Source organism: Oryx dammah, unplaced genomic scaffold (assembly GCF_014754425.2).
Source record: "Oryx dammah isolate SB20612 unplaced genomic scaffold, SCBI_Odam_1.1 HiC_scaffold_18, whole genome shotgun sequence".
In the NCBI taxonomy this organism is placed as follows: Eukaryota; Metazoa; Chordata; class Mammalia; order Artiodactyla; family Bovidae; genus Oryx; species Oryx dammah.
In genome coordinates, this window is record NW_024070202.1 from 77,904,773 (window position 1) to 77,917,245 (window position 12,473).

Here is a 12,473-nt window from a genome sequence, read left to right on the forward strand (position 1 = left end):
CACACCAGAAACAACTGATTGTGCTGATGCTGCCTCTGACAAAGCTCCTGGTCCTCCTTTTCCCAAGCATGTCATCTTAGTTATATTGTATGTCAGAGGGAGCACTCATGGAACATTTCCTCAACAATGCCACTGATACACTTGCGGAGGAAGGGATAACGAAGAGATACTGACTTAAAAACAGATTTTAGGATTAGCAAAACTACCTCTGGGAGATAGTTCTGAATGACATGATGGGGGTGCACCAAACAAAAAGGTATTCCAGTTTTAAGAACTGACTCCTTGGAAAAGACCCTGATGCTGGGAAAGACTGAAGCAGGAGGAGAAGGGGACAACAGAGGACGAGATGGTTGGATGGTGTCATTGACTTGATGGATGTGAGTTTGAGTAAACTCAGCGTTGGTGATGGACAGGGAAGCCTGGCATCCTGTAGTCCCTGGGTTTGCAAAGAGTCGGACTTGACTGAGCAATTGAACTGAACTGAGATATTCTAGACCTATGGCAGTATTGAGTGACACCAGCTGAGTGAGACATCCCTTCTGGGGGACAGAGCATATTGCTAAATTCGGTTTCTCTTCTCCATTTCCCCACTGGCTTCAAAAGCAAAGTTTGAACTCTGACTTTGGAGGTTATGAGATAGGAGGTTACTAGATTTTTCAAAACAAATGTCCTTTACTAAATTTTAAAGTTATAAAAATAAATTGGAGTTTACCACAAACATCCATGTCAACATGATACTGCAAATCAAGACAACAGGGAAAAAAGTTCAATATCTGGATCTTGTTTGGGAGTATTAATTTGTCTTGAGCTAATTATCTTGATGAACCCAGGAAATAATAGCTTCTTTTTTTGCTAAACAGTTCAATATACACTTCCTCATTTGGAATGGAAAATACCCACAAAGCGTATCATGCGTAAATTCATTCTAAGAAAACTTCAGGGGAACAATTTCATATCATTTTTAAAAATTCTTAGACGTCTTCATGGGGATATAAAGGTGGTCCCTAGATTAGTATGGAACCTAGCAACTCCTTTACAACTTAACAAAAAAATACTCAAATTGGTAACTAATAACATTCTGACTCATAAGGAACAATGTCCTAGAAAGAGCTCTTCCCTTTTAAATGCTTTGAGAATATGCTTCAGAAAAAAATAGCAATTTAGAGCAGGGGCCCACAGATTTTGTTGGTAAAGAGCCAGATAGCAAATATTTTAGATGCTGGGGGTCCTATGGTGTCTGTCATTACTACTCAGCTCTGCTGGTTGTAGCATGAAAGTTGCCGCAAAAAATATATAAACATTCATGTCAATGTACACAATACTGTAAAGTAATTAGCCTCCAATTAAAATAAATAAATTAATTTAAATAAGAAAAAAATATATAAACAGGTGTCACTGGGTTCCAGTAAATCTTATTGATAGACAATGAAACACAAATTTCATTATAATTTTCACGTCATGAAATATTAGTTTCACAATAAATGTTTCCAAATCATTTAAAAATGCAAAACACATAATAGCTTGGGGGCATTACTAAAACAGGTGGCAATGTGTCAACACCCAATTTAGTGTGCGTATGATCAGAAAACTGAGAGGAAATAAGGGAGAGGGGGCAGCTTCATCCAGTGGAAACACGCCACTGGCAGGAGGCAGAGAGCCAAAACCTCACGTTACCTGGGGAGTTCTGAGGTGAGGAGCAGGGTGAGCAGCGGGGAGAGAAGCTGTACCCAGGGTGGAAGGCGGCCTGTAGGGGGACATAGGACATAATCTCTTCCTCAAAGAGACTGCAAAGTAGAAAAAAAAATTAAGTTAGTTCTCTGCCTATGAGAGAATGTTCACGAATTGCTGTAAGAGCAGGTACAATTCTCATGAGACAATAAAAGCACTTAGATTCACTTAGATGGGCACCTCCTCGCATGCAAACTCTCCCTATTATTTTAAACCCTAATTAGTCCTAAAACAAGGTCTCCATCAAGGACCACATGTAGCTTATGATACCCCAGTCATCCATGTAAAGAAGGAAATGAACAGCAGGTGTAAGAGCGGGTGCCCTACTTTAGTCACAGCCACTAGAATCCTCTAGAACAAACAATGGGTGTTTTAGTCCAGGCTGTCATGGAGAACCACCCAGAGCAGTTTCTCCAGTTGCTTTTCCAGGATTGTTTCAGGCTCAGCCCCTTACCTCAGCAGAATGACGAGGTCTGCATCACAGGACAACTTTTCCAGCCCATGATTCCCCTCAGTCCGAATGTAATGGATTTTCTCCCTAGGATAAATGTGGGAAAGAAAAGAATTACGCACTGACATAAAAGCTAAGGAATGAATCCCTTTCCAACCCCCTTTTCACCTTCAGTAGGGCTGAACAGTGATGTTCTAATGTCCAGAGTATTTTGAGGTAGGTTAGGTTCGTATTATAGATTCCCAGGATGCTCGTCTAGGAACTGTTTTTCTCAGACTCGCATGGGGACAGAAGCTGAGGAGCACAAACAACACTGGTAGGTCCTTAGAGAGCCACACAGTTGGGAGTGGAGCAGGGAAGGGCCACTCTGGGCTCATGGTGTTTTAGAAGCCATGGGACGAAAGAGTCTCTTGAGAAACCTTATGCCTGATAGAAAATGAATTAAGTCCACACTGAGTCCAGAGAGGGTCCAGCCCCAGAATACAGGAGACTCTCCCATGTCAATCCAAGCACAGGTATCAGTTTGTCTCTGTTTAATTACAACACTTGCATTCTGACATTTTTACAACCTTCAACTCCAATCTGGCAGTTATTCCAAAAAGTCTATAGATAAATAGGATTTTTCCTTTTGATCAAATAAACTTTGTAATGTGTTTTTCTAACATTCAAATATTCAAAAATTTCAAATGCTATGGCCAACAATCATCCCTTGTAGACATGCTTCAAAGATGTTAGGTGTTTTTTTTCTTTCTTGAAGAGATACAGCAGAAATCTGGGAAGACTTAAGGACTGATATTTTACTAGTTTCACTTTTTTTGCTTAAATTTTTGAGATGCTTTTAGAGTCACATGTACTTGTAAGAAATTAATAAAGAGTGATCTGGTATACCTTTTAATCACTTTCCTCTTTAAGATTAATAAAAATACTGCAGATATAACTTTTTTCTCTCCCTGATTATAATAATGTGAATCCAAATCTTCATCATAACTTGCTTGCTTTCAGGTAAAATATAATAAAATTGACCTTTTGGTGTACGTATTTTTTAAGGAGACGAGAGAAACTTTTTGGCTTCAACAAAGATACACAAAATAGAATTAACAGAGAAACGCACTGTGGTCCAACCTGTCAGTATAGATAGAGTACCGTTGTGGTAAATGTTATTTCCAAAACCCAGGGGTACTCATAGTAGCTTCTCTGACAGGGGATTTGGAAATTGGACCAGGTGAGAACCCAGCCAGGGGTGTGAGAACCACGCCTCCTCCAGCAGCTGCTTCTCCTTCTGTGTCTCTGAGTCCTTGATTTCATGCTCCCGAGTGCTGTCCTCAAATCCTGACACCGCCTAACAGCCCTCTTCTCTGGAGGACTCTTGCGGACCCTGCTCCTCTGGTTTACTGACTTCAGTCCCATGAAGGACTGTCAAATTGATGTGTTCTCCCAATGGCAATGTCCCTGGGATAAGTCACTCTGCTACCCCAACAGACCCATATCTGGGTATGCCCCTGGTCTCCCTGCCTGGGGAAAAAGGGAGAGAACATTTTAGGGGTCACTCTTTATTCCCAGGGTTCCTGGGGAAAAGAAGTCCAAAGAGAGTCAAGTCCATGAGGGCAGCAGGGTGCCTTCCTCAGCCAGGGGAAGCGGCACCCCCTGCAGCAGCCCTAACATTGCTCCCTACACTCCAACCACATCCACATGTCAGAAACCCAAGCACAGTCTTCTGAGAGTTCTGGTGGCTCTTCAGGGGACATGACACCCTCTGTCATGTTTGTGAAAATCCCAGGCAGACCTACTAGTCTAAGGGGCCTCCAAATGCCCCTGGGTCCAGCCCAGAGGCACTGAGGCCTAGGTGTGGGGAGATCTCTGAGGGTGAGAATGCCATCTGCCTCTCCTGCCTGCATCCCATCAAGAAAACTCCAGTGCAAAGCTCCCATCAGAGCTCTGGTCAGCAGAGCCACCTGCTTCTTTGACATCCTGACATCTTCATTTGTGGCCTCAAAGGTCTCAAAACTCAATATCTACAATGAGATCCTTGACACCCCTCTTTCATTATCTCTGAATTCTGATCATGTCCTCTGTGGCCCATAATACAATCTTTAGCTATATATTTGGCTTAAAAATATCACAACTGTCTATCATTTGTCTTTCTCAATAGATTATAAGTCCCATGAGATCAATGTCTGCTTTGCTTCACTACTGGGTATGAAGCCCTAGTGCCATCTTGATTCAGAATACCTGCCCAATAAAAGCACTTGTTGAAGAAAGAAAGAATGAATGAGGACGGCTACCATTGTATCTTCCCTCTTCCTGTGTGGTTTCCTTATGATTCACTTCTGTCTGCTGAACTCAGTTTTCTGAGAACTCATCCTCTACCATCTAACCCAGCAACTGGCTTTGTGAAGCCAGGACAGTGGGTCCACGGCTCCCTGAGAATAGCAATGACCAAACAGGGATCATGGGCCCCTCGTGAGGACCATGGAGGAAGCAGTAAGTTCTTCCTTTGGGCAGCATCGTGGGGAGAGGAGGTTTTCCTTTTAACTTGTGGACATTTAAAATCAAGGTAACTCACCCTCACACCACGGCTAGGGGCAGGCCAAGGCCCAGTCACAGTGAGTAGAGCCCTGTTTTTTGGATCCTTGAAGCCTGACCCCTTGAAGAGCAGGCATTTGCTCTCTTTTGCCTTTTTGATTTCATGGCCAGTTTCTGATGTCACTTTGAGTTTTCAGTTTTTGAGGAGCTATTTGGGTTTCCAATCTGGACTCTACAGGTCCTTTAGGGTCCATTAACTGTTTGAAATTATATGCAAAGATTCAAATTTTCTATATTTGGAAGAGTCTATAAGAGCTTTCCTCAGATTCTCAGAAGCATACGTAATCTTAAAAAGGATATTTGTTTCTACATTAATTTCCAAGCTTTTTCTAATTCCAACATTCCCTAATTTCATGTCCCCCATATCTGGAAAAGTGTAATTGTACAATTCCACACTGCTACAGGACCTTCAAGATTTCTTAGATTTTGTTGTAATGTGACAAAGTCACATTGTGTTTACTATATAAATGCTGAAACTCTTCTCTTCCCTTGGGAAATATACTCCAGTCTTTATTTTCACAGAGGTTTGTTTTTATTGCTTTTAAAATGATTTAAATAAGACTCTAGTGCCTTTGGGGAGCTCACATTTCTCCCAAAAGCAAGCAGCGAATTCCTTACTTAGTGGTATAGTCAGTAAGGTAAAAAAATGTTCAAGAGCAGTGATGTATCAGGAAGTTTTCAGGTAATACAATGCCTCTGAAAATCCCTTGGCGATTCTCTTAAGTTATTATGCAGTGTGAGTCACAGAGAAGCCCATGAATTGACCAAATATGGCCCTGCCTTCCATGGCACAGTAATAAAACTTGGGCAGAGTTGAAAATAAATGGAAGTCACACTCACACAAGATAAAGATCTTTAGTTCAGTCAGAAAGTGATCATTGATTCCTGTCTTCATAGTAGAGGGTCAGGCTCTGACAGGAGAGTGATACAAAGACAAAGAAGATATAGATCCTGCCCGAAGGAGCTTATAGTATTGTAGGCAGACATCAGTAGTGGTAGAATACAAGGGATAAAGGAAAATTATCTTAGAAGTACAAAAACAAATGCTAGTAAAGCAAGGCAAAATAAATGCTAAAGTCTGCTTAGATCACTGAATCTTTGCATTTGATTTGAGCCTTTCAAATGGGCCGAAATGCCCTTAAGAGAAAAGCCATTCTAGCGGTAGGATAAAATACAGGCCCTTTGAGGGAGGTGAAAGACACCAGAAGGAAGAAAAAACCAGCCCAGGATGGACAGTTAGATTAGAGCCTGACTTAGGGGACTATGGAAACTGTGCTTAGAAAATTTGACTTTACTATACACAACAGGAGCCATGAGAAGTTTTTGTTTACTGGCATCATTTTGTTTGTATTGAGGGATGAAAATGGAAGCATTTGTTAATGCATTTTGAAATTCTGGAGAGAAAAGATGTAGGAATGTCTCAACACAGTTCATCTGGTTCTTTAATTGCAAAGAATTCCACTCTTATGAGAGGGCTTACAGATATCTTGCCTTAGCATGAGCTCTGGTATAAGAAATGTTCCATCAAAACCTTTTTGGACAAGGAGCTCAGAGTTTCACAAGGAACTGAAGTGCTCCCCACAAAGAATTCCCCCCAAGGGCCCCATGTAAATAAGCCAATTTTATTAGTTGATGCATTTTTCACAAGTTCTCAAACTATACCCAGATTTCCACCCCCTCCCCCATGAAACTAAGGTCTTATCGTAATGGGGAGGAAGAAAAAACTGCAGAAGATCTACATGGACAGCCTCTTTCGCTTGTCTCTCAAGCCCTAATAAAGTGGGCACGAGTCCCCAAATCACAGATCTGGCCTGAACTGCTCAGTAGCCTGGCTAGGGCAGCCACAGCAGGATTAGGAAAAAGGCAGGGCCGATCAGGGCCCAGCGAGGGTGAGGGGCAGCAGCCCAGCCTGAAACAAGATCCCAGCTGGCCCCCTTAATGACAGTAAGGATAGAGTCACATATCCACCACTGCCCCTCCACCTGCTATTATGTGGTCTATTTCCTTGAGGACTGAATTCCAGAGAGGCTTCCAGTGAGACAGGCCTGGGACTTGGATCCCTTTGTGGTCATGCTGCAATGCTTGTCCCTGGACATACCTCTCCTTGAACAACAGAATAGAATGTAACTGTATGGGACTAGAAATCACTGTGTGGGGGGGCAGTTGGGACAAATTCTGGACAAAAGATGCAGAGACCAAAAAACCCAACTGCTACTTTTGAAGAGCCTGAAGCAAAAGTAGAAGGTTGGAAACAAAAGCTGGGTAACTGAGCATTGCCCTCTGCACACAGCACCAAATAAAGGGAGGTGCAAAACACCCAAGCCACCCCTCTGGACCGACCCCTGGATACACCCTCCTCTCCCCCTACATAAGAAACCAGTCCCCCCACACCCAGGGGAGTGAGCAAGCAGGGCAACCTGTTGTTCCTTTTTGCTCCCCTCTGCTGCAGCAGGTACCAATACGACCTTGCCTGAATTTCTTGTCTGGCCTCTAGTCAATTTTTATTGATTGGGGAAGGCCAAGAACTCTGGTGGCTAACACTGAGCTGCTCTGAGGTTCTCCAGAAGAGTGCCCTGTGGCAGCTAGCCCTAAGGATGCTCCATGGGAAGCTTTATTGAAGGGCATAGGTGACATGGGATCTATGGACGTAACGCTGTTTATAGTAGAGTGAAAGTGGGTATCTGCTAAGAGATCGCTGCAAGGTCCAGCAGAGAAATGGTGAAGATCCAAGCATAGGCCATGCAGGGAGGAGAGAAAAGAAGGGTTGGAAGAAAGTGAGGAGGTAAGTGTTTAGATGTGAAGCTGAAGAAAGAGGTAGGAGTTGAGATGGGCATATGGGAGGATGGAGGCTCTAACTTATGTAGAGTAAAACCACAGAGGAAGTAGGTGTCAGTGGGTGGTGATGGATGGGAAAGAACAGTGAGTGATCCATCCTGGCAGGATTAATAAAGATTTGAATAGCAAAGAGATTATTTTGAGGTGTTGGTGACTCATTGAGGAGGTCAAAGTAGAGGATTACAGTTGTCCACCAGACTCAAAAGACCACCAGAAAGGAGCTGGAGTCAGAGGGGGTCACCAGCTGCCTCCCTGCCCATGTCACCTGGTCCAGAGAAGCATCTCAGTGGAGCCCACATTGTGACCTGGTTTCAGTTGAGAAGAGACTGAGGGTAGAGGATTAAGTGACATGCCTCCATCACTGGCCCCTGTGTGCTAGAACAAGTATTCAAACTTCTAGTGAACACAGTTAACCACTGAGCATCTCTAGCTTTTGAAATGTTGCATAGTAAACTGAAGGAGAGACATACTCTAATACCTTGGTGAGAATGTAGGATTTAACTTCAGAGGATAATTTTTTCTTTTTATCACTTTGGGTGGTTTTCCCTTCCAAATGAAGTGATTCAGAGTTTCAGAGACACTCATTCAAAAATGACCCTAATGAACAATAAGATTTAAGTAGTTAAAACACTTATGAAACTTTTTTGTTTGTTCATTTATGAATATAGTCATCTAATATCTGGTACACCTTTAAAGAATTATATTCTTTAAATAAAATAATTCATGTGGTGCTTTACATAAATAATCTTTGATGAAAGTTATTTTGCTCCTTTTCTGTGCTTCCCTCCAAATCAATGGAAAGCATTTTAGCATCATGTGAATAATGGGTAAGCTGACATGATAGCTATGCAACAGAACCCCTGGATCCTTCATTTTAAGTATTTAGGTTATAATTTAAATGCACAAATAAAACACATCATAAGCGTCTGCCGTCTGTCCACAGAGGTTGTTCCACCTGGAAAACCAGTGGGAGAGACCTGGAATTAAAGAGTGGTAGACAAGCCCCTACCTGAGTGTGTGGTTTCTTGCCAAGCTTGGCTGGCGCTCTTGCAGCATTTCAAAAATGTTTGGCTGGCGAAGAAATGCCACAATCTTGTCGTTATATGCTGAAACAGACAAAAGTGCAAGTTGTGGTTGAGTCTCCAGCCCAGAGATGATTTCACTAATGATTGGAAAATGGCAGCTTGATACCAGGATTAATGGAGGAGAGTCTGAAGGGCAGGGAGCATACTCATCAAAAAAATGTAAGCTCTTGGGCTTTTTTTTTCTGTGACATAATAGCCTGGCTATTTTTAAATGATCAAACCCAAAGTGAACCAGATCTAAGTTAATTATCTTTAATATTGGAGGAATTTAACTCGGTGTTAACTCATCCCCCCTTGTGAACAGATGGAAGAGAATAAAATAGGTCTTTCATGAGTGGAGTTCTACTCTGCTCCTTCTAACTTCTCTTATAATTCTGCCAGAGTTATTATGGCAAATTCAAAGAAATCCTTTTCTGAGCAATTGCACTTATGACTTCTGCCACTGGTTGAATTTCCCAATAGGGATAATGAAAACATCCAAATCCATGTAGACTCTTTCACTACTGTGATATAAGTGTTTTGGAAAGAGGTAGCTGAAGTTAGGAATGGGGCCTCTTCTAGCTTATCCTCATACACACACGGGAATAGAGGTCTAAATTAGAAACTGCACCTAAAAGCAACCACATCTGTCACCTTACCGACACTATGCTATCCGGGGACCCAGCTAATAAACCACTGAACAGAATAAAAAAGGAGGGGAATGAGGGTCCGGAAGAGGGGAGAGAAAAAGAAGGGAAGAGAGAAGGACATGATGAGGAGGAGGGAAAGGCAAGAGGTGCAAGAGAAAGATGGGAACCAGGGGTAGGGGAGTAGACAATACCAGAAAGGAAACACAGAGTCCTGAATATTAAAGGAGTCACAATAAGAAAAACAAGGTGTTGGCTATCCAGGGGTTTACAAGCGTGATACATACCCAGTGGCAATGAGTCATGTTGGTGCTGGCTTCGAATAGCAGCTACTAGGCTGTGTCCTGGCCTGGCCAGTAAAGAGGCTCCTCTGTTTCTAGAGACTTCAGAGGCCTAATTTCAAAATAAAATTGTAAGTGTTAAAAACCTCATCCATTTCGGATGATCTTTGGATACCAATTTTTCAATATGAGTGGCAAAAAGGCCCTGACATCACCTAAATGGAAGGAGGAATGAAGTTATAATCCCAAAAGTGATGGAAAATTAACGTTTGAAAAAAAATGTCTCAGTAGAATGGTTGATGTTGTGGTTTTTAAGAAAGTGACTATGTCAAATGCCATGAATGTTCATCTCATTAATACACAAAATAGGCTACAAAATATTTCTCATTAGAAATATTTTAAAGGGAATATTATCAGTAAAGTAGGTCTATCATCTTCATCTCTAAGAGGCAGCACTGAACTTCATAACCAAATGTGGACTGGGCTGGCTGTCTTAAACAGTATTTATTATACTTGAAAGGTCGTTCTTTGTTTACTCTTTTCTCTCATTTACTATATTGGTTACTCCTTATACAGTCTTTATACTCTTTACACAGTCTCATATCCTCACAAAATTTGGCAAGATAAGCATTATTCACCCCGGTTTACAAATGGGGAATTTGAGGATCAGAGAAAATAAATTTTTCCAAAATTTTAAACTGTAAGAGATAGAACCAGAATACTAACTAATGCTTGACTGTCAAGAATTGCTTTCAGATTCCCCATACTACTAGCCTGCATCCAGTCTTTTGGTTTGGGTTGGACATTTTGACTAAACTTCATGGGACACAGGATTTGCTTAAGCTTAAAACTGATATTTGCGATGATCAACTTTAATTTAGCTTGATTTAAATTTTTATAAATTGCCTAGGTTCTAGAGCATGACAATGAGTTTCTACCATGATTCCATATACATTTTGATCCCAAAAGGACCCTTGCAGGGTAAGCTATCTGAACGGAGGCACCACAGATTTTCCACACTGGAGTATATTCACCAGATAAATGGTGATGGGTGTAGATGACTCACTCTATGGTATATGACAAAGGAGTCAAAATAGTCTTCAAAATATTTAAGAATTTTGAAGATGACATTGGAAGATATTCATAAAGAGCTCAAATATCCAGACACAAAGAAGAAAGAAAAATTTCCAAGACCAGAATTCACACACACAGAATTCAGGGGAGGTGATGAGCTCCTATGGCATAAACCCCAGAAAAGTCAGGTCCATCTAAAAGTGGTCATTTAAGACTAGGCCCTGTGTGATATTGCAGGTGACAATCTTCAAGGCAGATTATGTAGGGCTTCCTAATTACAGAAATGATAATTGGGGCTTTTCCTTTAGGTTCTACTTTCATATTTCACACAGACAAGAACATCCCTCAGATGAGATGTGCTACCAGTTCACTCTCTGTATGAGGCAGTCTTTGAACTGCTCCTCTGGAATAAGGAGGGATGCAGATTCATCTTTTTCCTCTCCTGATCCTTCTTCTTGCCCTTGTCTCACTTGAGGGACAAGGGGAATAGATTTTGTGCCACTCTGGCTGACTTCTCACTTTGATGCCATCGGCACCCAGCTCTCTTCAGAGGGTGTAGTCAGCTACCAAGATTTAGATGCTGGAATTCTGTAACAGCACTTTCTGGTTAAACGGTTACAATGCAAAGTAATGAAAGAAAGGTTTGCTGATGGCTGATATGCCATATTTAGTCTCATATTTTTCTCTTTCCATGAATTAATAAATATGTAAAGGCTTCCTGGGACTGAAATATCTCTCTTCCTTCCAGGGGGTTGTGTCAGTCTGCTGTAATGTGTGCTGAAAATATTTGCAATGCTATAAAGACAGGAATCTCAAAAACAGTTGAAGGCTATCTAAGAGATGAATTACAGAAAGAAACTGGGAAGCAGGTAGACCTGAGAATGGAACTCAAGAAGGCTTGGCTGTGCACTGAACTTTGCCTGGAGAAAAACAAGGCTTTGAAGCAGGAAGAGGCTCACTTCTCTTCACGGGGGGTCGTAAGGAATTCAAGTGTTATAAAAATGCTTTAGGGGAAAATGGTTCCTGGTTCTAAGGTTACCTGCTTACTACAAAACCAAGCCAGACTGAAAGACTGCAAAACCAGAGGAAGGGCAGCTACTCTGAAGGCAGATGACTGGCTGAGGGTTATGCATCACCATGACTATGAGCGAGGCAGAGGAAACAATACGGGGAGCGGTGAGGCTTGTGGAGTCCTGAGCCATGGCAACATCGGCCGAGGAAAAAGGAGGTGACCCTAGAGCGGTAGTGGATGGACTCCAGATGAGAGAACTGGAGGATGATAGCATTAAATAGAAATGTGCTTCTCCAACTAGGGGCCAGGAATTTACAGGGATGGAAACAATTTCAGGCAGAGCTAAAAAAGACTCTATAATATTCTAAGATTTCATAGAACTTGGTATGTGCTGGGATCCTTGTGGTTCAGTTGTTGTTCAGTTGCTAAGGTGTGTCCAACTCTTTGTGACCCCACGGACTGCAGCATGACCTAGGCTCTCCTGTCCTTTACTATCACTTTCGCAAATGTGGCCCAAAAGTGGTAATAAATGGTCCATCAAGGGAAGCCTGCCATCAGCTGAGGAACTAATTTGGATTTCACTGCAAACATGATACTAACATTTGCTTTCCTAACTACTTAAAATACCTAAAAGAATGAATTTTCCATTTAAAACCAAGATTATATGACTCCCTGTAATTCCCAGAATTTGACACTTTTGGACACTTTTTGGGTCACTGAGTTTCTCAGGTAGGGGTGCATGTGTGTGCATGTGTGTGCAAGCACACAAGAGAGAGATATAGAAAGAGAGGGGGGAGA

At 41.9% G+C, this 12,473-nt stretch overlaps 1 protein-coding gene across 1 annotated transcript in view; it reads right to left on the minus strand.

Annotated features, from left to right (window-relative positions):
* Window positions 1–12,473, minus strand: part of HECW1 (HECT, C2 and WW domain containing E3 ubiquitin protein ligase 1) — a 264,354-nt gene that overhangs the window by 65,572 nt on the left and 186,309 nt on the right. The window contains exons 15-18 of the mRNA XM_040260566.1: window positions 9,596–9,701; window positions 8,607–8,703; window positions 2,183–2,266; window positions 1,675–1,784 (exon numbers count right to left, since the gene is read on the minus strand). Of these exons, the coding sequence (XP_040116500.1) occupies window positions 1,675–1,784; window positions 2,183–2,266; window positions 8,607–8,703; window positions 9,596–9,701 (397 nt within the window). The remainder of the gene's footprint in view (window positions 1–1,674; window positions 1,785–2,182; window positions 2,267–8,606; window positions 8,704–9,595; window positions 9,702–12,473) is intronic.